The sequence below is a fragment of the Saccopteryx leptura genome, chromosome 13 (assembly GCF_036850995.1).
Source record: "Saccopteryx leptura isolate mSacLep1 chromosome 13, mSacLep1_pri_phased_curated, whole genome shotgun sequence".
In the NCBI taxonomy this organism is placed as follows: Eukaryota; Metazoa; Chordata; class Mammalia; order Chiroptera; family Emballonuridae; genus Saccopteryx; species Saccopteryx leptura.
The window spans coordinates 24,814,771-24,842,633 of record NC_089515.1 but is presented as its reverse complement, the minus strand read 5'-3'; the positions used below and the strand labels follow the sequence as shown (position 1 = coordinate 24,842,633).

Below are 27,863 nucleotides of genomic sequence, written 5' to 3'. Positions count from 1 at the left end.
GACCAGAGCCATTCTAGTGCCTGGGCAGAGGCCATGGAGCCATCCCCAGCGCCCGGGCCATCTTTGCTCCAATGGAGCCTTGGCTGCAGGAGGGGAAGAGAAAGACAGAGAGGAAGGAGAGGGGGAGGGGTGGAGAAGCAGATGGGCGCCTCTCCTGTGTGCCCTGGCCGGGAATCGAATCCCGGACTTCCGCACGCCAGGCCGACGCTGTACCACTGAACCAACTGGCCAGGGCCGCCAGCAGCTTGCTTTTAATGGTGGCCCTTGTGCCAGCCATGTGTTGTGTCTCCAGACCAAGGAGGTGAGGCTGCCAAAGGGGAAGATAAGGTTTACTGCACCAGAGAGCAGAACCCTGGACCAGTGCCCCCTCTGCCACCTACTGTGTGACTTTGAGTAAGTCTATTCCTCTCTCTGAATAGTCTCTAAAAAGAAGGCCCAGTACCAGGCACTAAGTAATTGCAAATATCCTCATCAGATCTAACTCTCCTAATGCTCCCCCCCCCCCATCTGTGCAAAGGATACAGTTGGACTGCCGTGAGGACAAAGGGGACCAACACCTAGGACAGAAAACCCCAGGGGAACAGTGCTGGTGGAGGAGACCCACGGTGTGGACTTGGAAGTTTAGGGGCTCAGACTACGGGGAAATGGGCTGTTATTGTCTTCTCACCTAGCGCTGGCAGCTTGCTGTGGCATTCTGATCCAGGTTCCAGGCCACTCCTGCACTACTGGCTCTGTGATCTTGGGCAAAATCCTTAACCCAGGCAAGGGCTTCAGTTTCCTCAACTGTAAATAAAGTAAGGCTAATGCTGCCCCATGATGTATGGAGAGTGCCTGGTGGATGGGAGGAGCTTACTAAAGAGTTATTTTTATTTTTGTTATCGGTGGTGTTAATAGTATATCCTTCCATAAAGAAAAGTACCTTGAGGAATGCTAACCTCTGAAATAAGCAGATTGCAGGCCCTCTGTGAGCTACAGCGGAGAACACAGCGCATTCCAGGCTGCTTTCATTGCAGCTAAATTTTATTTGTCGGATTTTTGACAGACGTCTAAATTATACATTGAATTTTCCACATGACCAAATACCATGTCCCTTTCTTTGATTATCATTTTCAAAAGGGACTATAAAAAAAAAAGAGAAACTTTCGATGGATCAGATCGAACCCTGAAACCACATGGAGTGCAGAGCTAAAAAAAGGAAGTCCGAACTGGCCTCTGAGAAGGAAAGAGAAATCAAAGCAAACTCTGATGGGAATCAAGGGACGAGTCTTGGCGAGGGTGACATGGTGTCACCCTCCAGGCCAGGCCCGGATAAGGAGCGGCTGACAGTGGGGGTGGGGCACAGAGTGGCACAAAAATAGCCACCGCTTTAGCCCAGAGGGGAATAAAGAAATTTGTCAAAAGCCAGGAGAGGGAGAAGTGGAGCGGGAGGAAGGGAGGGGCAGGGCTGTGTCCTTCCAGCAGTTTCAGGAGCTGCGGACTTCTTTCACCTCGGCACATTTCTACCCACCGGCATAATCGCTGACTTTCAGCTGTGCGCCGACATGTTCCCCAGCTCAGCCCACATCAATGACACCCTTGTTTCCATAGTAACCAAGGGAGAGCGAAGGGGAAAGGGTGTGCTGCACTGGGCGCGGGATCCAGCCAGCAGGAGCCGCACGGGGAAGGTCGGGAGGAGGGGAGGGAAGTTTTTCTCACAACTGGTTAGAGCGCACATCCTGGGGCCCCTGTCCTGGGCCCTGCCCGCCCTGGGCCCCCAGCCTCTCCCCATCATATTCAGATGCCGCCGTGCACGGAGCAAGTCCCACCCGGACTCACAGGGGTGGGAGGATGGGAAACCGGGTATCCCCTTTCCAGCTTCATATTCTGTCTTCTGGTCCTGGCCACAGGGGGTGGAGGTGGGGCTGGGAGAGGAAAGGGGGTTTTAGAAGAATTTTGTTTTTACAAATGGGAGCTTTCAAAGTTTGCATTTTTCAGGCTTCTTGCATCTACCCCATAAGCCACCCCCAACCCCCAAGGGGGTTCAGCAGGGTTCAAAGGGAAGATGAAAGCTTGTGACATCCACCATGTCACTGTGTATTTAGTGGAAGAGCAAATCTGAACATTCACAGAGGCTGTTATCAGAGGAGGCCTGAGGAGGGCTCTTCCAAACAGTTCCCTAAGTTGGTGGGGAAAGAATAAAAGTATTTTACAGACCGTCCACGGCCAGAGTCAAAGTTGCATAGCACATTGTTCCAGAACGTCAGGCCTCAGTGCACGCACTTAGCCCCTCAACCCGCATCCCGGGCGCACTCTTTGGAGGGAAACCCCATCTCAAGCGCTAGAGCCACCCACTTTCCTGGCCTGACAGAGGGGGTTTTGGTTCCTTGTAATACTGTGTGCCTCTGTTCGAAGAGAGAGAGGCCGTTGGGTAAGACAGAGGGAGCAGGGAGCAGCTAGCTCAGTGGTTTTCGAAAACCTCACCTTCCTTTGTTTTACAAGTTCTTACAGGTCTGTAAACAGCAACCCTGGAGCACCCGTCTGCATTAATGGCTCTCACCCCAGGACGCCTTCGCGGCTGTGTGTGCTTCAGCCTCACCTGCACAACTTAGTCCGGAACAGCCGGGCAGTGTCAGGGGCTGGAGTGGCCCCTCGGGTCTGCTCACACGCCTTGGTGGGTTTGGGAAGGGCCACCACCTGGGATGAGAGGGCAGCTGGTCTCCTGAGGCCCACCAAGCCGGCCACTGGACAGTCTCTTATTCATCCTCTGAAAACCCCTCGGCTCAGGCACCAGAACAGAGTTCTAATTCAGAAGCCAGTGATGCTCTCTGGCTGGCTTTCCCATGTTTGAAGCTCTGGATTTCTTAAGACTCAGGCAAACAAGCTCGTTTTGCAACATGGGGCAGGAGAAGTCTCCTGCCAGTCCTCTCTAATCAATCAACAGAGGACACATTTTGCCGGAGAGAGGCAGGTTAGACCAGCCATGGGGGCACTCTGGCTTCCCTGGGAATGGCCCCCCGCAATCACCCCGCCCCCCTCTTCTCCCGGCAGCACGCCCTCTCCGCTGTGAGCATCCCACACCAAGTTGCCAGCACTGTAAAAATTGATCTCTAAAAATCGATCTGCCTGCCTTTTCTCAGTGGAGCAGGTTCATGGTAAAGTTGCATTTATTTTAAAAATCTGATAGCAGCGGTCTATTGTGATCATTTAAACACAGAATTCTTTGAGCTTTAGAAATCCCTTCTATAGGACTGCCATGGAGAAGCCAGCTAATCTCAGAGTCGGCCGCTCCCTGCTCCACTGAACTGGAGAAAGCCTGTTTACGCTAGCCTGAGCCCTCGATGTGAGAGCTTTCTAAGGACCTTGTAATTTTTCTGGAATTAAACCTCCCACCTCTCCTTACATTCCAGATGTCATTACAGTCAAAAAGTCATAAGAATTTGCTTCCCTGTGTGGTTGGCTGGGGGTGGGGATGGGTTATGTTTATGTGGTGACTTGTTTGCAAGAAAGGATTTTTTTTCCCTCTCTAAAGGGTGAGGATTACATACACAGTCTCCTACCTGCATGACAAGATGGTTTAATCATCTGCTGTTCCTCCCCCACCCCCCAGCAGCTTCCCTCCAGAGGACAGAATGCAGCCCTGGCTCAGTTGGTGATGGCAAAAATCACTGACCAGCACCAGCAAACACTGTCTGTGTTTTCAAAACCATGGGGAGAATGCAAGGGACAGGTCAGTAAATAAATGAACGCAGCATAAGCTGCTTCTTCCTCTTTTCCTTTCTCTTTTTGAAAGGAAAAAAGCCCACTGGAATTGTCTGAACTGCAATGCAATCTCTTGCTCATTTAAAAGATCTCATTTTCTAATCATGTGCTTTGAGACATTTAATACTATTTCAATTATGCAGAGGAAATAATATAATTCCTTTATTTGAAAAATGATACTGAACCTAAGAGATCAGTTAAATCTACTGCTGGAATGGGGATTCTTTTTAAACTGTGTTGTTCCCCCGCTTCAAACAGCTGTAGCTGTACACAGATGGAAAAACATTTGGTCAGAAAGCAGCAAATTAGTGTTTTTCAGGACCGATTTCAGCTCCCGAAGCTTGCGTCTCCATTCGTCCAGATTTTATTTCTTCTTCACAATGACGTTTTTGCATACCCAGTTCATGCCGTCCTTTGAGGGAAAGGGGCAGAGAAAGGCAGTGTTAGTAATGACAGGCACTACCCACTCCAGTCCAGGAGAGGGGTATGGGTACCTGGGCTCTCCCTTCTCTAACCAGCAGCTCCAGGGAGTTTCCTTGTCCTAGGGAACTGCAACAGGAACCCAGGGGCCCACCTGAATGACCAGGGACAGTGACCTCTGGGGAGGAGGAGCGAGGCCCTAGAGAGCAGAGGAGGGAGGTGGGAGGGGAGTGCCCAGTGTCTGAACTTGAGATGGGTCCTCAGGAACTCCCTCTGGAAAAATAAACACATCTGCCTGGATCCAAGGCCTGACTGAGGAGCTATCAGGAAAGATTCCAGCCATTTTTGGCTTTTTCTAAAAGCTGACCTTTGCTAGGGCATTAAATTCAATAAGCCACCCTCTGGTGCCCCGGTGTGTTTACAGTGTGGCAGTGTACACTTGGGTTAAATTAAATTTCTTTTTGGAAAAACAAACCAACTGCAGTGTGTGTTACTAGACACAAACTAAGGCAATGCACATTTATTTTTCTTCGTGCAGCACTACAGATAGATTTAAAAAGGGCCTGGCCTGATTCTTGAAGCTTTAAGCACTATCAAGCAGAGGGACTGGGGAGAAGCTTCCCTTAAAGGCACAGTGACCTTGAAAGTGTCCTCTCTTAGGAGGCTGGAGAAGGACAGACATAAAAACCATACAATGCCTACAGCCACTTGGCAGGTGGCATGATTTCTCCTGGATGCCAGGCCTGCCAGAGATGACCTCTTTTTCAACCCCCTTTGGAGCCACCCCGAACACTCTCCCTTTCCCTGGAGTCTCTCAGACCTTCAGGGGTGCGAAGAGTTCCCTTGGAAGCCCAGAACAAAATCAGAAAAGGATCCTGCAACAAATCCCTTTTCCTTGCACCTGTAACACATGCTTGCTGAGGTCCCAGGCACATTTGCACATCTCAGGGCATAAAAAGACATGAAGAACCCTGCATTTCCTGTGACCATGGAGCTAGTGGTTGAACCTGAACAGCTGAGCCAGCTTAAAGTAATAAATATCAGCTGACACTCTTGGCCATTCGGAGCATTAATCCCATAAACAATACATCACTGCGAAACAACCAGCAGGCATCCTATCTCCTGGCTAATCTGACCATAACCTGAATTTACAGTGATTAAAACTCCACCAGGTGCCATCAGAACACTTGGGCAGGAGAACCAGGTAATCTGACGGCTGTTCCAGAGTGGACCTCAGGGCATTTGCCAAGACAAGGCTGGCCGTGGCCGAAAGCCCAAAGGTGGACAGCATCTGGTGGCAGTGGGGACGAAGGGGGAGGAATGCCGAGGTGGGAGAACGGTGGCCTCCAAATACATCTCCAGTTTCAACTGGGTCAGCTACTGACTTGAGAAGCCGAGACCAATTTTAAGACCCTTTTATGAAAAGGATTATTTTAAAGAGAAGCATGTTTAATTTTAGTAGCTACTTGGTTTCCAGGAAAAAAAATGATCACCTGCCAGGAGACAAAAAAAGATTTTACAAATAAAAGAAGGATGAATAAGATAACGATCTCCTCTTTGCCTTCAAAGCCGAATAGCTCAGCACTTCTGTGGCACGTCCGTTTTCAGGAACCCGCACACGCACAATCAGAGGTGCGCACCTCAGTATTTTCTCCTCTGTAGACACTTGCAATATTTTATCAAGTCATCTCAGAAAAATCAAGAACAGTGTTCCCACACTATATGAATACCACTTTTCCTCCTTGTTTTATGGCTGATTATGGCAGGGGGGTGGTTCTTTTATTATATGAAACTCACTGAACATGAACGCACTCAAAGAGATAGGAAAAATATTTACTCAGCTGCAGGAACCCGAAGCAGAACGTGGAGGGTGAGGGGTAGCTTTCTCCTGGGAATCTGTTATGGAGGCAGAGGAGATTTAAACAGGGGAGCCCTGCTGAGGAGCCATGTTCTCCAGATGTCTGTGAGGGCCTGGGGAGGCAAAGCCCTTCCAGCCACAGTCCTGCCAACAGAGGGCGCTGGGAGGTCGGTACCCACCTGCCGGCCCCTGCGCCCCTGCAGCTGCCTTCGGCAACCCGAGGGAGGGAGTGTGGGAAGCACAGGGAGATTCAATAGGGGCCAAGCCCTGTGGCTGCTGTGCCCTGATCTGAAGTTGTACCTTTCCTGCTTTTACCTACCTGAGCTGGAGGTGAGGGGCAATCGGAGGGGCGGTAGTCAATGGGGACAATACCTCTCCAGTCGAAGCAGGGACAAGCTGCGCCAAGCTGCCCATGGGAAAGGAAAGATAATAGTGCTGTCCAAGATTCCTGAGGGGAGGGTCCATGTCAGACTGGTCTGAGGTTGTGTTTACGGAACCCAGCATGGTGTCTGGCCTACAGCAGGCACTTAATTTATACCTTTTAAATTAATCCTTGTCTAGCGTGCGGAGGACCCGGGTTCGATTCCCGGCCAGGGCACACAGGAGAAGCGCCCATTTGCTTCTCCACCCCTCCGCCGCACTTTCCTCTCTGTTTCTCTCTTCCCCTCCCGCAGCCAAGGCTCCATTGGAGCAAAGATGGCCCGGGCGCTGGGGATGGCTCTGTGGCCTCTGCCTCAGGCGCTGGAGTGGCTCTGGTCGCAACATGGCGACGCCCAGGATGGGCAGAGCATCGCCCCCTGGTGGGCAGAGCTTCGCCCCTGGTGGGCGTGCCGGGTGGATCCCGGTCGGGCGCATGCGGGAGTCTGTCTGACTGTCTCTCCCTGTTTCCAGCTTCAGAAAAATGAAAAAAAAAAAAAAAAATTAATCCTTGTAACAACCCTAGGAAGCAGGTACTATAAGTTCCACACTGCACATGAAATGGGAGCACAGAATAGTGTGGCGGAGGCGGGCTGTGCCGCCAGGCAGTTTAGTCCGCACCCAGGCCCTTTAACCTGTGGCATTTCTCAATGGATGGGCAAGTGCTGGAGGGACGGCTCTGCCACAAGCCAGGAGAGATGCTGGGAATTGCCCTGAAGGTGGGGAAGAGAGCCATGCTGGTTGTCTCTATCAACTTAGGACTCCCAACTGACTGCAGGGGCAGGAGACTGGGAGAGCCCATGCTGCAGCTCTGAAAGGTCCAGAGGCTGTTTTTGGCCACTCAGACCTCAAGGTTCTTGGGCTGCCAGCTACCTCTACACATGGAAGCTGAGCAATTACCTCACTATATGTCCTACCTAGCGTATTAACTCTCCACCAAGACTGGCACCTCCAGCGGAAACCCAACATCAGAGACATCATCATAGCAAGAGTCGGACCTTCTGCTTCTCAGGGTGAAATTAGTGCTCCACATCACTCTTGCCTTAACTTGGCAAGGCTTTGTTTCTTAACACAGATGACTGAGAAGAGATGGTGAGCAGCTACTTGAAGGAGGTCACTGCTCTGCCTCTAGAGAAGGAAATCAACTCCTAGGTTTGTTTAATGGTTGGACCTTTGTTAAAAACTGGTTTGACCAAATGTCTGCACATTTCATCTTTGTCACGGGGACAACATTATGGCAGAGCCCTCCCCTTTCTCCCTCTGCCGCAGCCCCTGCCCAACCTTGCTGAAACAAGATCTAAATTGATTAGCTTTAATGCAATAATAAAGACTAAAGAGAGATGCTGAACCTCAAAAACTGAGCTTTGTTTGGCCTTGTGGGGAGGAAATACATTTTACCATGTCATATTATCCCCGAATATGACCACTGGGAAAAATATAAGGCTGCCCTTAATCACAGGGGTGGAGACCTACTCACCACAGGTCTCAGTGGTCCAGGATTAAAGGCACAATGCCCCTTTCTATGAAAAGAGTGGTCTCTGATGGCCCCGCTCCTTTTTGGTATATGTGCTGCCGAAGCGAGCACGGCCCCGCTCCTTTTAATTTGATCACTCCGCAATGCATCCATCACTGCTCGATGGCTGGAAGGAAGCAGTGGCAGCCATGGCTGGGTGGGCCTGCTCTTTAACGCCACGAGGACTGTACGTCACAGCAATAATCGCTTTAAGACAGGAGGAGCTCAGGCCCTCGCTGAGTGATGCAGCCTATCCCATTGTGCCCCCAGGCCCCCAGGGTCAAGGAGCAGCTGGATGCAGCATACATAAAATATTGCTTGCTATTAATATTTTCTTCTGGTGACAAAGGGCATGCACCAGAAAGGTAGCAAAATTGCATGTCCCAAGCTTGCTTTCTTAGTTGATAGAAAGGTTTGAAAATTTAAAATAAACCTGAGGTCTGACTTGCAGATAAGCAGTTCCAGGTACACCTGGAGTCAACAATAATTGATGCCGGGGCCTAGAAAGAAGTGGTAAATGTCATTTTTAAAAATACTGAAATTCTGTTGGTATTTTAGGGGAAAAGCCCCCTTATACCAAGGAAAAAGGAACAGAAACAAAAAGCAGGGCTAGCGAATGTTTAGTGTCCATCTGCAAGGCACACTCTGACATGCAGCTCACATCCCTGGGCCCTGGAGGCTAGGGGTCCTTCCTCTGTGGGAAGACAGGGAGTGCGGGAGATGTGAAAGGAAAAGAGGAGCAGGAGGTGGGGCACGGAGAGGAATCCCCAGGAGAACTTTCTGCTGGTTCAGAGCTATTGGTGTAGGCAGGTCTTTACTATGAGTAAGGCTAGAGACCAGGGTGAAACGGACATTCTCTGCACTGGAAGGAAACTGTGTTCCAGCACAACTTTAATTAAACACACACATGTGCGTGCACACGCACTAGCATGCATGTGTGATGTTTTAGAGAGAAAAATGTCTTCAAACACCTGATACTAGAACAGCAAAGGACAGCTGGTCTGGGGCTCAAATTCAGGTCTATCGGTAGAAGAGAGATTGATTTCTCGCTACCTTTCTCTGGCTTTAAGCCAGATCTGTTGTTCGCTATTTTCCAGACACCTAGGGAAAAAAAAGAGAGTCCCATGGCTAGATGTTATACACCAGCAGAGGCCCTAGCAACCCTGGCCAGGCCCCAAGGGCACAGAGGAAGGCTGCCTCCAGTCTGTAAGGCAGTCTGGCTAAGAGGCTGGTTCTCCCTCCCAGACATTTTTCAGTTTCTCCTCCTTCTGCCTTCATCTGCTTGACATAACTGGGTCTCTCCTGATCGCTCCTCTGGACTCTGGGCTTCTCAGCAGGCCAGGGTTACCAAGATTGATGTTCTCCTTCAGCTCCCAGTGCCCTTTACCCATGCTCTGCTCTTGACAGTTTCCCATGAAAACCTGCTTTCATTACATGATGGGCTGGCCTCCTGGTCGCCATCAATCAGGGGAAAAAAAACACCTGTCCTGAACTCTCTTGAAGCCCTCCAATGTCAATTCCCACACCCAGAACAGGGCTGTTGAACAACATATGGGACGGCCTGTCCTTGTAAAGACTGCACATATTTGTCTTCAGGACATCAGGTAGATCAAGAACATGAAATCCATCCCAGGAATCACTAACTTCCATCACCTTAAATCATGTGCTTAAGCTGCTCAGCTCAGGAGATGTGATACACCTTCCCAATGAGTCCAGAGGGAGAAGCTCAGCATGTAGCGGCTCTGTGGCTACTCCCCAGGCTCACTCACTCCAGGTGTTATTCATCCGTGTAAGACCGGTCCCGCAAACACTCTGATTAAATACGTGCACACAAACACTGTATGAACAGAGACACTGTCTTCAAACACCTGAAACTAATGGAAATCCTAAGTCTTTTTTTTTTTTTTTTTTTTTTTACAGAGACAGAGAGTCAGAGAGAGGGATAGACAGGGACAGACAGACAGGAACGGAGAGATGAGAAGCAACAATCATTAGTTTTTCGTTGTGGCACCTTAGTTGTTCATTGGTTGCTTTCTCATACGTGCCTTGACCATGGGGCTACAGCAGACCAAGTAACCCCTTGCTCGAGCCAGCGACCTTGGGTCCAAGCTGGTGAGCTTTGCTCAAACTAGATGAGCCCGTGCTCAAGCTGGCGACCTCGGGGTCTTGAACCTGGGTCCTCCACATCCCAGTCCAACGCTCTATCCACTGCGCCACTGCCTGGTCAGGCCTAAGTCTTTTTTTGTTTTATTTTTTAATCTTTGTATTTTTTTCTTTCAGAATCATTAAGAGCTGTGGTGCCAGATGCTATTTGACCAATTTAATGTCTGGTCACTTTAGTAGCTCTGCCCATATTGACTAGCTCTCATGGGGCAGTGTGTGGGGAGGGTAGAAAAGAAGCATAAAAAGATAATTTAGGGAATTTCAGAAATTATTACATAGTATCCACGCCTGAAAGTGACCTTATGGACATTTTTCTAGTGAAGTCTTTCATTTTAGGAATACTTAAAACCTGAATTAATAAGCATCATTAAAGGCCTGCACTTGAACTAGGCAATGCAGGAAAATAATTCCTCCTAAGTGACTCTTTTTAGAGTAAAAACCAAGACACGGGCTGAGTGGACAGGCATTTAAATCAGAGGCATCACCTGAAGAAAGGACATGATCAGTCAGTGCCTCACAATGAAGTGTTTCCACAGAAAACGACACGACCTTTCTCCAGTCCCCAAAGGTTACCATTAAAGGACAATAGACAGCAGATTCCCTTCCTAATTAACATTTTTATTAAATAACACATTTCCAATAATGGTTAAATTCTCTAAATTTATATCATTCTATTAACCATAATCTAATCTCATTAACCTTGAAATCCCAGTCTTAACTACCCAATTCTATACACCATGGTACTATCTGCTAAACTAATTAAGTGACCTTCAAACTATTTCTCCTCCATATAAAATCATTTTTTTTTGCCCTGGACGGTTGGCTCAGTGGTAGAGCGTCGGCCTGGCGTGCAGGGGTCCCGGGTTCGATTCCTGGCCAGGGCACACAGGAGAAGCGCCCATCTGCTTCTCCACCCCCCCCCCTTCCTCTCTGTCTCTCTCTTCCCCTCCTGCAGCCAAGGCTCCATTGGAGCAAAGATGGCCCGGGCGCTGGGGATGGCTCCTTGGCCTCTGCCCCAGGCACTAGAGTGGCTCTGGTAGCAACAGAGCGACGCCCCGGAGGGGCAGAGCATCACCCCCTGGTGGGCAGAGCGTCGCCCCCTGGTGGGCGTGCCGGGTGGATCTCGGTCGGGCGCATGTGGGAGTCTGTCTGACTGTCTCTCCCTGTTTCTAGCTTCAGAAAAATACAAAAAAAAAAAAATCATTTTTTTTTTTTATCACGGTCTTTGTTAGCTCTCTCTTGATATAATTTCCTGTGAATCTGGTTGCTGAAGATCCCCGATCTAAGAAGAACTTGAACAAAATCAAACCATACATGGTTGTCTCACTTGATTTAAACTGATTGATTTTTAAGCTCTCCCCCACTCTGTAACTGTCTGATAGCTTACTGCCTCTTTTTTGGTCTAAAGATCCTGTGACTTAAAGGGAACACTCCACTTCTACAGTGGTTACACAGCCAGGAACAAAGAACTCTATCCCTGTGGCCTCCCCCTGACAGGACAGGGCGGGCTGGGGGATGGGAAGACAATGTCTGGAGCTCCCTCCCAGCCTCCAGGCTCCGATGAAGAAGTACCCTTGACTTGAATGCCACTGCTCAAAATACTGATTTTAGATAACCCTAGTCCCTGCTTTTTACATCCATAAGGCTGGCTGAAGAAACAAGGACCTCTCTGTTAATTCCAGCTTTGCTTTTTCTCCCTTTCAACACTCTGGCCAAGCGAAAAAGATTACGGAGCTGCTGACTCCCACTTTCTTAGACATAGGCACACAAAATGTGTTTATTTTCTTTAGCCCGCCTTTCGAGTCCCCAACTTCAAGATCTTCTCTACTCTTTATATTTGCATTCTAAGCCATTTAGACAGAGTTTGCTTGCTGAAGTGGTTTGTACAGATACAAGAAGGCTTCATCCACACCAAAATAACCTTAGGCTTCATGAAGGCCATCTCATGCACAATCGAGGGAAATACCTTAGGCAAAACTTGATTTAAAAAAAAAAAAAGTGAGGCCCTGGCCGGTTGGCTCAGCGGTAGAGCGTCGGCCTGGCGTGCGGGGGACCCGGGTTCGATTCCTGGCCAGGGCACACAGGAGAAGCGCCCATTTGCTTCTCCACCCCCCCCCCTCCTTCCTCTCTGTCTCTCTCTTCCCCTCCCGCAGCCAAGGCTCCATTGGAGCAAAGATGGCCCGGGCGCTGGGGATGGCTCCTTGGCCTCTGCCCCAGGCTCTAGAGTGGCTCTGGTCTCGGCAGAGCGACGCCCCAGAGGGGCAGAGCATCGCCCCCTGGTGGGCAGAGCGTCGCCCCTGGTGGGCGTGCCGGGTGGATCCCGGTCAGGCGCATGCGGGAGTCTGACTGTCTCTCCCTGTTTCCAGCTTCAGAAAAATACCAAAAAAAAAAAAAAGTGAGAAGCTAAATAAAATGATTGGAGTTTACCTACCAAAGACATTCTGGGTTGTGGTATATTTATTGAAGAAGCTTAAATTAAGCCGAAAACATGCAGTTAATTGGAACCTAATAGATCTATAATCACATTTGTGACTATAATTTTATAGAGGAGACTTAAGAAGAATAAAACTATTAATGATAGTCCCTTCGTCAAGTGGGATTTGGGGAAAGAACTTTATAGTTTTAAATTTTATATACTTTTAGATGATTAACAATGAAACTATGTTACTTTTATAACCAGAGTCTAGGAAGGAAGGAAATAAATAAGACTTAATACCTGCCCCCTCCCTACACAGAAACCTCACAGAGGGACCCACACAGCGCTGGCATCCATGTTGGGGAGGGAGCTGAGGTCACATCTAGCGATTTGGCAGCCACTGCTACACACACACACACACACACACGCACGCACGCACGCACACACAGGCACAGAGAGATTAGAAGAAAGCGGTACTGAGGACTGTCGAGAGGGGGTGCTTGTCTTGCGCTGACTGGTCTGCTCTCAGATCCAAAGGCCAAGCTCAGAAACAGGTTCTGGCTGTTTGTATGGCAAAAAGAAAAAAAACTAGGCAGCAAACAGATGGAACAAGTGAGATAATTCTAGGACGTGACTATTTTCTTGAAATAAAAGCAGTCAGGCAGTTTTAAGACAAATCAATGTCAAATGTCTGCGCAGCGAGGAGAGGAGAGTATTAGGAAGGAAATGGAAAGAGGCTTCAGGACAACGATTGAGAACTGAATCGCAGGCTTGGACTCAAACATACCAAGTTCAAAGAAAAGCCAACTGGTCATGCCACTCGAGACACACGCCGCATGGCAATGAGGGAAGACACCAGTTCCTTAGATGCGGTTAATCCCCCATGGCATCCCAGAGCAACACTGTCCGATCCTCACAGCTGGTGTCACTTCCCTGGCAGGTCCACCAGATGTTTAAAATGAGGCATGTGCAGCATGCTGGGGCTTCTTCAAGTAGTCCTAGTGGGCTGGCTCCAAGTGTCACCTGCTTTGCGTCTGCTTGGTAGGCAGCCTCAAAGCTGAACCTGTTCATCATTCTTTGAGGATATAGCCTCTCAGTTGTCTCAGATATAACCATTTTCTGCCCTAAATTAATGTCAAATGAGGGGAAGCCTGCTCTTCCAGTATACAGTTTCTCAGTATGAAACAGACACCAACTCTGAAAGCGATGGAGATAGTCAAGAGAAAAAACAAAACACCTGACAATAGGATAACTAGTGTATAAGTGTTGATGGTTCAAGGTATCTTGGGAGTACATGCATTTAGTTTCCATAATATGAGACACCCACAAAGCCCCCAACCCAATTATCAACGACTCCTAGAACATCGTTGGAGTCTTCTGTTCCGACCTCCTACCTAATGGGGTAGTTTTTGCTTGTGTGGGTGGCTCGTCTTTCCTAGAACAGTTCATGGTGTCACATTGGTTGCTAAGTAGAAAAGAACTAAACTCTCCATGCCCTTAACATCCTGGATTGTTCACCTGCCAATCAAAGGCTACTTGTCTCATACTTTTTCTATGTAGATTGGCCTGACCAATGAGACAGACTACCTTGGTTAGCTGTCATATTGCCAGGTGACCAAGGCTTCCAGTAATCTCACCTGAATGCCCTCCCCTGTGAGAGCTGAGCAGGACTGGATCTGCCAGACTCGGTCGCGGATGGTGTGCAGGTTCAGTCCTTCTGCAATTTCTGAGGCAGGGGCTGCCGTGAGCAAATCCTGCTTATTAGCAAAGATGAGCACTGGAACACAACTTAGCTTTTCCTCCTCCAGTAATTCCGCTAGTTCCTGGGTCATTTGGAGAACGGATGGGAAGGGAATAATGAAAACTGAATATTTAACCACTCACTTCGAATTAGAACATACAAACAAACAATTAAGCTTATCAACTAGCCACTTTCCAGGGCAGCGGTTCTCAAACTTGAGCCAGTGGAAGAGCACCTGACAGGTCACTGGGCCTGCCCTGGAGACGCTGACTTTGGAAAGTCTGAGTAAGGGCCCACAAATTTGCATTTTTAACTAGCCACCCCCATAGTAGTCCTGCTATAGAGGGCCTGACTCATAGATCATACTCTGAGGAACACTGTTCAAGGGAGGACACAAGTTGTGGTTAGAAACTTAGAACTTAGCCAAGGTTGTTATCGCAAATAACTTGCAATGCAATATACACACACACATATTTTCAAATATAAACTGAAAATGACAATTGCTTTAAAGACTATAATTCTGTTGCATCAATCTTTATCACCAAAAACATGTACGTGTGTTACACTTCATCAAACCCACATCCTGAAATAACTGTATGTGTCTGGCAAGGTCTCTGATTTTTAGGCTATTGTTTGGGGTCTAAACTGTATATTGATTCTGTCTACTCTAAGTATAGGAGAGGGTGTATATTTACCTAGGTACAAGGACCCACCTCTCTATTAAACCCACATTTTAACTCTACTTAAGACAGTTGGGCTATCAAAGAGAACTTGATGGTTCAAGAGGCAGATCATTCTATGATGCCCTTCACCTTCAAGGTCATGTTTGGCATTAGTTCACATGAGTGATGATCCAGAAATCATCAAGGTATTGAAGGGTTATCTTCAAAAGTCTGTAGAGTTCTCAAACTAAGTTCCAGGGAAAAGGAATATAAACATAGGGCTGCTACCTTTGGAATGCCACCTGTGGTAGTTTTAGGACACAAGCCAAGGACTCTGCAATCAAATGTAATCATGCTTCTCCAAAGAGGTCCACTCTACTCCTTGCTTCTTATCAGCATACTCAGTAAAATGGTCTATGCCCACTGCTTCTCTGTTTGAAACTGTGTATACAGTCTGACCTGTGGTGTACAGTGGACAGAGTGTCGACCTGGAATGCTGAGGTGTCCGGTTCAAAACCCTGGGTTTGCCTGGTCAAGGCACATACGGGAGTTGATGCTTCCTGCTCCTCCTCCCTTCTCTCTCCCTTCACTAAGATAAATACATTTTTAAAAAATAAAAAAAGTAAAAAAAACAACAACTGTGTACATAAACTGCACTGTGTAATCATGTTGACATGTACTCTGCATTTGAGGCCATATTTGGGTTCAAAGTACACCTATCTCTTGGCTTAGAAACAAGAGCAGCTTAGTCTTGGGTTGCACATTTCTTCCCATCCCTTCAAATTTGTTAAAGTTATTCTCAGATCAATTAAGTTGATATGGAAAAACATACATAGAAGAGCAGCGGCCTGGTGTGTGGAAGTCCCGGGTTCGATTCCCGGCCAGGGCACACAGGGGAGGTGCCCATCTGCTTCTCCACCCCTCCCCCTCTCCTTCTTCTCTTTCTCTCTCTTCCCCTCCTGCAGCTGAGGCTCCATTGGAGCAAAAGATGGCCCGGGCGCTGGGGATGGCTCCTTGGCCTCTGCCCCAGGCGCTAGAGTGGCTCTGGTCGCGACAGAGCAATGCCCCAGATGGGCAGAGCATCGCCCCCTGGTGGGCGTGCCGGGTGGATTCCGGTCGGGCGCATGTGGGAGTCTGTCTGACTGCCTCCCCGTTTCCAGCTTCAGAAAAATACAAAAAAATAAAAGAAAAGAAAATAAAAAGAAAAACATACATAGAAATAAGAAGTGAATTATTCCTCTGGGTTCATTTCTATGTGACTGGGAAGGAACCTGAAGGGCTTTGGGGCATGGCGGTAAGTCCATTTGCTTACAACTTGTTTATTCGATTTAGCTAAAACTGAAAGGCATTAACAAAAAAACAAAAACAGTTTAAAGGATTCTGAACTAATTTCTTTTTCTTCTTTTCTTTTCTTTTTTTTTTTTTTGTATTTTTCCGAAGCCAGAAATGGGGAGGCAGTCAGACAGACTCCCGCATGCGCCCAACCAGGATCCACCCAGCACACCCACCAGGGGGCGATGCTCTGCCCATACGGGGCGTGGCTCTGTTGCAACCAGAGCCACTCTAGCGCCTGAGGCAGAGGCCACAGAGCCATCCTCAGCGCCCGGGCCAACTTTGCTCCAATGAAGCCTCGGCTGTGGGAGGGGAAGAGAGAGGCAGAGAGGAAGGAGAAGGGGAGGGGTGGAGAAGCAGATGGGCGCTTCTCCTGTGTGCCCTGGCCAGGAATTGAACCCAGGACTCCTGCACGCCAGGCTGACGCTCTACCACTGAGCCAACCGACCAGGGTGAACTAATTTCTTTTTAAGCAACTGGTATTTTTGCCTGTTTGCCAGAATGAGTCTTGTTTAAACTTCAAAGGTTAAACTAAACAAAAAACCTCTCTCACTCTCATACCTGTACAAGGCAGATTAATGAATACCCAGTTATTTGGGAAATAGCTCAACAGAAGAATTATTTACCTGACCCGTCTCTTCAAATCTTCTTCTGTCTGCACTGTCAATTACATATATCTGTAGAGTAAAAGGAGAAGGTTATTTCAATAAGCAGATAGTGAAAAGCCAGGGTACCTGCTTCGGAAGGAGCAGATGATCCCATCAGCCATTTTCACATTAGCAAAGCACATAGAAATTGAGCTGGTAACTCTTACGTCATCTATGAATGCAAAATAAACAAATAAATTAATTAGCCTGACCAGGCAGTGGTGCAGTGGATAGAGCATTGGATTGGGATGCAGAGGACCCAGGTTTGAAACCCTGAGGTCTCCAGCTTGAGTGTGGGCTCATCTGGCTTGAGCACGGACTCACCAGCTTGAGCGTGGGGTTGCTGGCTTGAGCATGGGATCATAGACATGACCCCATGGTTGCTGGCTTGGGCCCAAAGGTCACTGGCTTGAGTCCAAGGTTGCTGGTGTGAGCCCAAGGTCAATGGCTTGAGCAAGGGGTCACTGGCTCAGCTGGAGCCTCCCCTCTACCACCAGCAAGGCACATATGAGAGAGCAATCAATGAATAACTAAGGTGCTGCAGCTATGAGTTAATACTTCTCATCTTTCTCCCTTTCTGTCTGTCCTTCTGTCTCTGTCTCTCTCTCTCTCCTTGCAAAGAAATAAAAACTCTATGACATAATCTTCATTATCTTCCCATTTTAAAAAATTTAAAAAATATATGTACTTATTGATTTTAGTGAGGGAGGAAGGAGGAGAGAGAAAGAAACAGGCACATCAATCTGTTGCTGCATGTGCCCTGACCGGGGATTGAACCAGTAACCTCTGCGCTTCAGGATGACACTCTAACCAACCAAGCTATTTGGCCAGAATTATTTTCCCAATTTATACATAAATAAACATAAACTCAAGTTACATCAGGTACTTGACAAAATTGAGATTCAAACTCAAGCATACCTGACAGTAAAGCCCAGAGTTGCTCTTAAACATTGCTATTACTGCATTTCAAATTGTCTGGAAGGGATGGTGTTTTGAGATGTCTACAAATTCTAGTCTTCGAACAACATCACTCTGAAAGTATCATTTACAGTAGTAACTATGCGCTGACTTCATATTGAGGCAGGAGACCCAGTGATCTCCATCCCATTCCTATTTTCATAGAGTGCTCGGAGGCTATAAGGAAACACTGGAAACATCAAGGGACATATTTTGCCAGAGTAAGAAAAGTCTTGAGATTCACTGTAAATTACAAATCTCAAGCTTTCTTTTCCATCAGTGCATTTTATTTATTTTTTTATTATTTTTAAAGGTTTTATTGATTTTTAGAGTGAGGAGAGAGAGAGAGAAACAGGGGGAATGAATGGGAAGCATCATCTCATAGTTGCTTCTCATATGTGCCTTGACCGGGCAAGCCCAGGGTTTCAAACCGGCGACCTCAGCATTCCAGGTTAACGCTTTGTCCACTGCACCACCACAGGTCAGGCATCCCATCACTGAATTTTACTTATTGCATAAATAACATCCTGTAACAATAAAGAAACTAAAGAAAGACCAAAAAAGAAAATCACCTACAGTTATAGAACCCAAACATATTATTTTAATTTCTTTTTTTTTTTAAGCAAGATGAGGGAAGATAGAGAGACATGTGCCTCGACTGGGATCCACCTGGCAATCCTCGTCTAGGGCCAATGTTTGAATCAACCAAACTATCCTCAGCACCTGGGGCTGATGTTTGAACCAACTGAGCCACTGGCTGCAGGAGGGGAAGAGGGAGAGAAGGGGGAGAGAAGCAGATGGTCACTTCTTTTGTGTGCCCCGAGCAGGGATTGAACCTGGGATGTCTTCATGCTGGGCTGGCACTTTATGCACTCTATCCATTGGGCCAACCGGCTAGGGCCTATTCTCTTTTAATTCTTCATGTGAAAATTTAAAGAGGAAATTAGATATAATTTTGCAGAACTTATTTTATTTTTTTAGAGAGGCAGGAAGAGAGAGAGATGAGAAGCATTAAATCATAGTTGCGTCACTTCAGTTGTTTATTAATTGCTTCTCAGATGTGCCTTGACCAGGGGCTCCAGCAGAGCCAGTGACCCTTTGACCAAGCCAGAGACCTTGGGCTCAAGCCAGTGACCTTGGGCTTCAATCCAGCGACCTTTGGGCTTAAGCCAGTGACCTTGGGACCATGTTGATGATCCTACACTCAAGCCGGGGACTTAAGGTTTGAACGAGGGACCTCAGCATCTCAGGTCAATGCTCTATTCACTGCGCCATCATCAGTCAGGCTGCAGTTTTGTTTTGTTTTTTAAGATTTTATTTATTCATTTTTTTAGAGAGGGAGAAGAGAGAGAGAGAAGGGGGAGGAGCAGGAAGCATCAGCTCCCATATGTGCCTTGACCAAGCAAGCCCAGGGTGTCAAACTAGCAACCTCAGTGTTCCAGGTCAACGCTTTATCCACTGCACCACCAGGGGTCAGGCATAAATTAAACAATATATTAAATGTTTTCCCAGTCGCTAATCCTGTTTTTAAAATGTTTATTTATTGATTTTTAGAGAGAGAGGAAGGGAGAGAGGGGGGACACATTAATTTGTTGTTCCACTTATTTCTGCATTCATTGGTTGATTCTTGTATGTGCCCTGACTGGGGATTGAACCCCCAACCTCAGCATGTCCGGATGACATTCTAACCAACTGAGCTACCTGGCCAGAGCCTACTAATTTTAAAAGTTATAAAATTTTATAACTTCCTTTAAGGATTTAGAGGTGTTATTAAACTAGTGGTACAATAAAAACACTCTTTTAAAAGAGCACACAGACTGGCCTGTGGTGGCACAGTGGATAAAGTGTTGACCTGGAGCACTGAGGTCACCGGTTCAAAACCCTGGGCTTGCCTGGTCAAAGCACATATGGGAGTTGATGCTTCCTGCTCCTCTCCCCCTTCTCTCTCTCTCTCTCTCTCTCTCTCTCCTCTAAAATGAAAAAATAAAAATAATTAAAAGAGCACACAGTAAGTCCTCAATGTCATCGATAGGTTCTGCAACTTTAAGCAAAGCTACAGCTACATATAATGAAACCAATTTTTCCATAGGCCAATTCACATAAATAAGAGTTACGTTCCTACAGCATCTCCTCAATGTCTTAATGAATCACTGTTGAACAAAATGACATTATTCGAGGACCTGCTGTATTCATTTAAAAACAATAAAAAGCAACCAACTTTTACATGCCTTAAATTAGATAAACTGATATAACGCACACAGACATCTCTGTATGCAGCTTAAATTCTGAGCTACTGGACTTGCTCTCTTTTGAAAGAAAAAAGCTAAAATCCTTTTGCTTAATGCACTCTCATTTAGAATCACTGGTGCTAAATACACCAGGGACCCAGTTCAGCTAAATACACCAGGGACCCAGTGAGGAATACCCTATGTTTCTACCTGTGTTTCTTTTGTAGAGAACTGTAATGGAACAAGGATGGATGTATTTGGTATAGGTATTTTTTTTGGCAGCCTTATTATTATTGTTGTCGTTAATGTTACTCTTGACTCAATGTCAGCACACACATTAATGGGCTGTGCACGCCACAGATACCCAAATTCCATACTGTTTTCCACCAGTGAGGCTCACATTTTTAAAGTAACAGATACAGTGTAAACATAGATGTAGAAAGAAGGAAAGTAAAGGGAGAGGGGACCTCAATATAAAAGACCTAATTAGAATTATTTGGGAGTCTACAGTGGATTAGGATTATCTTCACGCAGGCAATAGTCCAAGCTGTGTGGGAGGGAAGAGGGTCAGGTGATCACTGGGAGGGTGGTTTGGGCTTGGAGGGCTTCCTGAGGCTGTGTGCAGGTCACTGGGCAAGGAAGGAATTACAAAGCAGGAAAAAATGTGCTTGGGAGCAAAGGCTATGAGTAACGAGTTAAGGGGGGGGGGGGGGGAAGAGGAGGCTGATACAAAGCTGAAAACACAAACATACAGTTAAGAAATCTATGTTTGGCCTGACCAGGCGGTGGCGCAGTGCATAGAGCGTCGGACTGGGACGCGGAAGACCCAGGTTTGAGTCCCTGAGGTTGCCAGCTTGAGCAAGGGGTTACTCAGTCTGCTGAAGGCCCATGGTCAAGGCACATATGGGAAAGCAATCAATGAACAACGAAGGTGTCGCAATGAAACTGATGATTGATGCTTCTCATCTCTCTCCGTTCCTGTCTGTCTGTCCCTATCTATCCCTCTCTCTGACTCTCTCTCTCTGTCCCTGTAAAAAATAAATAAATAAAAATTAAAAAAAAAAAAGAAATCTTTGTTTGATATGATGAAAAATAGACAGTCAGGAAAGCATAATAAGAGTAGAAAGATTTTTAAAGACAAAAGAGATGATACCAGAGAACCCAGAGACTGAAGACCAATGAGAAAGTCTCACCTTTTACTTATAATTACTTGCTACTTACTGCTTGGACATAAAATTTCACAGGAAATACTTCCATTAAAAGACTCAAAAAAGGGTTTTCCCTAACCTCTACATATATTCTTCCTATCATTTAGCACCATTTTTATAAAATTTGACAATTACTACACAATGTTCCAGGAAGAAGTCTATAAAACAACTGCCCCATTTATATTATGAGCCAAATGAAAGTCATAAGCACAAGCTAGTCTGGTGACACACTGGTTTGTTTTCCTGCAGTGGTATATGCTTCTCTTGGTTGCTCCCCCTGCAGTGGTGCTCAGTATCTGTTTTCTTCTGGTCAACAGACAAAGGTAAGGATAACCTCTTGTCTTTTTTTTTTTTAATAATATAGCTGTTAAGCTAGTCATAAAAATTTTTTTAATCCAAAATTAATTAAAAATCAATAAAAATACTCAGAAAGTATCAGATTAAGTTAAACATTTACAGTGCTTCTGACTGATCTTTGAACATAATGGGGCCTTGGCCAGTGACTCAGTGGATAGAGCGTCGGCCTGGAGTATGGATGTCCCATGTTCGATTCCTGGTCAGGGCACACAGGAAAAGTGACCATCTGCTTCTCCCCCCTCCCTCTTCCCCTTTTCTCTCTCTTTTCTTCCTGCAGCCAGTGGTTTGATTGGTTCAAGTGTCAGCCCCAGGCACTTAGGGCAGCTCCATTGGAGCGCATCAGCCTCAGGTGCTAAAAATAGCTTGGTACTCAAGCATCGGCCCCAGACAGGGTTACAGGGTGGATCCTGGTGGGATTCATGTGGAAGTCTACTTCACTATCTCCCCTCCTCTCACCTAACCCCCCCCAAATCAAGTTTCATAAACCTATTTTAAAATAAAGTTATCCATGGCACTCAGAATCATGCTTTAAGCACAGCTAATTCACATCTTCCTTGGAAAACACTTTGAAATTGGAAGACCTAGAGGAGGAGGGTTCTGGGGTTTTTTTTTGTTGTTGTTTTTTTTGTATTTTTCTGAAGCTGGAAACGGGGAGAGACAGTCAGACAGACTCCCGCATGCGCCCGACCGGAATCCACCCAGCACGCCCACCAGGGGCGATGCTCTGCCCACCAGGGGGCAATGCTCTGCCCCTCTGGGGCGTCGCTCTGCCACGACCAGAGCCACTCTAGCGCCTGGGGCAGAGGCCAAGGAGCCATCCCCAGCGCCCGGGCCATCTTTGCTCCAATGGAGCCTTGGCTGCGGGAGGGGAAGAGAGAGACAGAGAGGAAGGAGGGGGGGGTGGAGAAGCAAATGGGCGCTTCTCCTGTGTGCCCTGGCTGGGAATCGAACCCGGGTCCCCCGCATGCCAGGCCGACGCTCTACCGCTGAGCCAACCGGCCAGGGCCACTGGGGGTTTTTTTTGGATGGAAGTTCAGCCCATCTGGATTCTCAGGAGACTGAGTATCCAGGGTGTGAACGGAGGGCTCTTTGTTTCTCCCCTGGCTTCTGGTCGTCCTGCTGCCACCTTTTGGCCATTTTATTGCTCCTAAGTGTCTCTCTCCCAGAGGGGTAGGCAGAGACAAGAAGAAATGACACTTAAATGTGCGGCTTTTTATTGATAGTTTGAGCAAAAGTCTAAAAGGAGGTTGAAATTCATTAAATCCGGTTTCTGGATAACTGTGGTTTTCAATTATGTGTGCTCTAGTAGTATCGATATTCAAGTGTGAGTGACATTACAGAAATAATACTCTGGACAATTGCTTGAGATCTTACTTGATGTCCTACACTTTGGATATGGAAATGATGACAAAGTTACTTTGTTTAAATTATGTTGCATTTAAACACAAAACTGATAATAATGTAAAGTGGAGTTTAGTAATAATATGAATATACTTTGAAGAAAATGATGTATTTAAAAGGTTGTTACTGTATTTCCTGGCCTAAAAGAAAGGGAAGACACTTTATCCCCTCCTTTCTATCATACCTCAGATTTTTATTTCTTAGCCACCTCTGCAAAATCCAGTTGTAATACAAATAAAACAATAATTAATAAACAATAACATAAGAATAAACTGTGCTTCACATACTCAGCACTGTGAACCTACTTTTGCCCATCTTTGTACATAAACAAGTGGATATGTCTGTGTTACAATAGAACATTACTTATGGAAACTGAAATGTGAATTTCACTTCATTTTCATGTGATGAAATTTTATTCTTTTGATTTTCCCCAACCATTTAAAAAAATATATAAACTAGCCCTGGCCAGTGGTACAGTGGATGGAGCATCATCCTGGAGCACCGAGGTCGCCGGGTTGCCAGCTTGTTCCCAAGGTTGCTGGTTCGAGCCCCAATCAGGGCTCCATTCCGAGGTTACTGGCTTGATCCCAAGGGTGCTGGGTTGGCCCTGAGATCACCGGTTTAAGCCCCATCGGGGCACATATGAAAGGCAATCAGTGGTGCACAACTATGTGGAACAACAAGTTGATGTTTCTTTCTCTCTGTCTCCCCCCCCCCCCAAATATATAAACCACTCTTAGCTCACAGGTTATAGAAGAACAGGAGGCAGGCTGGATCGGTTTGCTGACACCTGCTCTAAAGCAAAATTTTATTACAGCACTCTAGAGATAATTAAAAAAAGTTAACTGGGCAATTGTGTCAGCCTCAGTACTGCTGTGGAGTCTCCTGTAATAGGTCTTTTCAACCAACAATGGAAAACTATGAAATACAAACTAATATAACCCATCAACCACTGCCACTCCAAGCTGCTACAAAACTGGCAGAGAGGACTAAGAGTTATAAAGCCTTAAAATCTAACTCTAGGAACTCAGCTGCTCCCCAAGCCTTGTTTAATCTCAAATGGCACAGGAAAATAATGGAATGTTGACACCAAATCCAAAATATTGTCTGGTACTGGTAGCATAATGTAGCTGGTAAAGGTTACTGTAGGATTGCTCCAAACTGATTGATTGATTGATTGATTGATTTTGGTGACAGAGAGAGTCAGAGAGGGACAGACAGACAGGAAGGGAGAGAGATGAGAAACATCAATTCTTCATTGTGGCTTTAGTTGTTCATTGATTGATTTCTCTTACGTGCCTTGACTAGGGGGCTATAGCAGACCGAGTGTCCCCTTGCTTGAGCCAGCGACCTTGGGCTCAAGCTGGTGAGCTTTTGCTCAAACCAGATGAGCCCGCGCTCAAGCTGGCGACCTCGGGGTCTCCAACCTGGGTCCTCCCCCTCCCAGTCTGATGCTCTATCCACTGCGCAACCGCCTGGTCAGGCTCCAAACTGATTTTTGCTGGACTACTCGATAATTCCTGGGCACTCCAAGCAAATGAGAAGTGTGAAATCCAGGGTCAGATTATAACTACCTTGCAGTCTACCCTCAAGGCGCTAGAGTTTATGATTTAAAACTATCCTGACCTGTAAACCAGAAAGTTTCCAAGACCTCCTTATAAAGCCCGAGAGTCATTTATGTCCTTATAAACTGCTCTTATTTGAGTATTTCTTTCCAAATACCTTAATCCAGGGGATGAACAGATAGAATTGTTATTTCTCTAAACCACCTCCTTTTTCCCCCCCTCTTGACTCAAAAAGCAAAAGAGAATTGAAAGCTCTCCCAAATTTTATTGAGATATAACTGGCAATAGCACTGTGTAAGGTATAACCATATGATTTAACTTGAATTTATAGCTTTTTAAAAATTAATTTACTCAAATTTTTTAGCAGTTTTTTTATTTTATTTTATTTTTTTAATTCATTTTAGAGAGGAAAGAGAGAGGGAGAGAGAGAGAGAGAGAGAGAGAGAGAGAGAGAGAGAAGGTGGGGAGGAGCAGGAAGCATCAACTCCCATATGTGCCTTGACCAGGCAATCCCAGGGTTTCGAACCGGCGACCTCAGCATTTCCAGGTCGACGCTTTATCCACTGCGCCACCACAGGTCAGGCAGTAGTTTTTGATTTATAGAATCGTTGGAGAGATATCACAGGGAGTTCCATATACCCACTTTCACTCCTACCCCCGGTTTCCCCTAGTAATATTTTACATTAGTGTGGTACATTTGTTACAATTAACGAACCCATATTGACACAGTAGGTTCATTCTGTTATGTTTTAAAGTTCTATAGTAGCGATTTTCAACATTTTTCATATATATATTTATATATTTTTTATTTATATATATTTATATGTATATTTTTATATATTTATATGTATATATATATTTTAGCATGAGAGAGAGAGAGAGAGGAAGGGAGAGAGATGCACTGTGTAAGGTTGTTACGTCACTTGAGTTGTTCATTGATTACTTCTCATATGTGCCAAATTTGGGGTAGGGGCGCCTCTAGTCAAACCAGTGACTTCTAGCTCAAGCCAGCAACCTTGGTCTTCAAGCCAGTGATCTTTGGGCTCAAGCCAGTGACCATGTGATCATGTCTAGGATCCCATGCTCAAACTGGTGACCCTGTACTCAAGCTGGTAATCCTGTGCTCAAGCCGATGAGCCCGCGCTCAAGCTGGTGACCTTGGGGTTTCAAACCTGGGACCTCAACATCCCAGGTCAACACTCTAGCCACTGTGCCACCACTGGTTGGGAAGGATTTGAAAGACTTTTTTTTTTTTTTTTTTACAGGGACAGAGAGTCAGAGAGAGGCATAGACAAGGACAGACAGACAGGAACGGAGAGATGAGAAGCATCAATCATTAGTTTCTCGTTGCGCGTTGCGACACCCCTGGGTTGTTGTTCATTGATTGCTTTCTCATATGTGCCTTGACCGCGGGCCTTCAGCAAACCGAGTAACCCCTTGCTCAAGCTAGCGACCTTGGGCCCAAGCAGGTGAGCTTTTTGCTCAAACCAGATGAGCCCGCACTCAAGCTGGCGACCTCGGGGTCTCAAACCTGGGTCCTCGGCATCCCAGTCCGACGCTCTATCCACTGCGCCACAGCCTGGTCAGGCAATAAATAAAATCTTTAAAAACAAAAAGCAAAGCTCTCTCTTCATGGAGCTTACAGACTAGTGGGGGAGAAAGTAGTAAATACAAATATGTCTGAGGTGATAGGTACTAATAAGTCTGATGGAGAAAGAAAAAGAGCAAAGTCATAGTGACAGAGAGTGGGGATGGAGTCATAATTTTTTTTATTTAGAAATTAAATTTAATGGGGTGATATCAATAAGAGTACATAGGTTTCAGGTGAACATCTCTATTGTATTTGAACTATTGACTGTGTTGTGTGGCCATCACCTAAAGTCAAATCATTTTCTGTCACTGTATATTTCTCCCTCTTTACTCCCCTCCCCCTCCCCTCCCAATTTATTTATTTATTTATTTATTTATTCATTTTTCCAAAGCTGGAAACAGGGAGGCAGTCAGACAGACTCCTGCATGCGCCCAACCGGGATCCACATGGCATGCTCACCAGAGGGCGATGCTTTGCCCCTCTGGGGCATCGCTCTGTTGCATCCAGAGCCATTCTAGCGCCTGAGGCAGAGGCCACAGAGCCATCCCCAGTGCCCGGGCCATCTTTGCTCCAATGGAGCCTCAGCTGCGGGAGGGGAAGAGAGAGACAGAGAGAAAGGAGAAGGGGAGGGGTGGAGAAGCAAATGGGCGCCTCTCCTGTATGCCCTGGCCGGGAATCGAACCCGGGACTCCTGCACGCTGGGCCGATGCTCTACTGCTGAGCCAACCGGCCAGGGCCTCACCTCCCAATTTTAAATATAGTAATCAGAGAAGGAAGGTCTCATGGTAAGGTGACACGTGAGCAAAGACATGAAGGAGGTGAGGGAATAACCACGAGGTTATCTAAGGAAAAAGAATTCTAACACTGGAAGTGGCTATGACAAAGACCCCACTGTGGGAGCAGGCCAGTGTTCCAGGAACAGCAAGGAGGCCAGTGTGGCTGGCCCCGAGTTAGACTGGGGAAAGCTGAGTCAGACAGGTAGGAAAAGCCAGAAGGTAGGAAGCCTTGTAGGCCTCTCTGAGGACCTTGGCTTTATTCTGAGATAGGAAGCATATGTCCTAACAGGATCACCATAGCTACTATGTTGAGAAGCGTTTAGGGTGGCAGGGCGGAAGTAAGAGAGTGGATAGGATGCTGCTGCAATAATCAGGGCACGGTAACAGTGGAGGTGGGAAGCAGTCAGATGCTGGAAATATTGTGAAGGTAGAGTTGACAGGATTGACTGATGGGTCAGAGGAGGGGAATGAGAGGAAAAGGAGCCAAGAATGACTCTCATGCTTTTGGATGAATAGCTCTATCATTAACTGAGAAGACTGGAGGAGTCATTTTGGGCAGGGTGGAGGAAGACAGGAATTTGGTTTTGGACATGTTGAGGTTGAAGGGACTTATTGGCCACTGAAGTGGCGATGTCAAACAGGTAGCTGGCTATATGAGACTGAGTTCCAGGTTGGAGCTAACGTTTTGGGATTCACCAGCGTGTAGGTGGTGATTAACACCTTGAAACTGGATGCAGTCACCTAAACAGTGACTTAGAGAAGAAAAGCACAGGCCTGAACTCTGGGGCACTCCAACATACAGAGGTTAGAAGACAAGAAAAAATACAGCAATGGAAACCAAGGGGAGTAACCAGTGAGATGGAGAAAAACCAA

The 27,863-nt window shown here is 46.6% G+C and overlaps 1 protein-coding gene across 1 annotated transcript in view; it reads right to left on the bottom strand.

Annotated features, from left to right (window-relative positions):
* Positions 1 to 3,873: 3,873 nt before the first annotated feature.
* The window catches only part of ARL3 (ADP ribosylation factor like GTPase 3), a 45,407-nt gene continuing 21,417 nt past the window's right edge, over positions 3,874 to 27,863 (bottom strand). The window contains exons 4-6 of the mRNA XM_066355975.1: positions 16,887 to 16,937; positions 14,163 to 14,348; positions 3,874 to 4,150 (exon numbers count right to left, since the gene is read on the bottom strand). Coding sequence (XP_066212072.1) covers positions 4,103 to 4,150; positions 14,163 to 14,348; positions 16,887 to 16,937 — 285 coding nt within the window. The 3' untranslated portion in view covers positions 3,874 to 4,102. The remainder of the gene's footprint in view (positions 4,151 to 14,162; positions 14,349 to 16,886; positions 16,938 to 27,863) is intronic.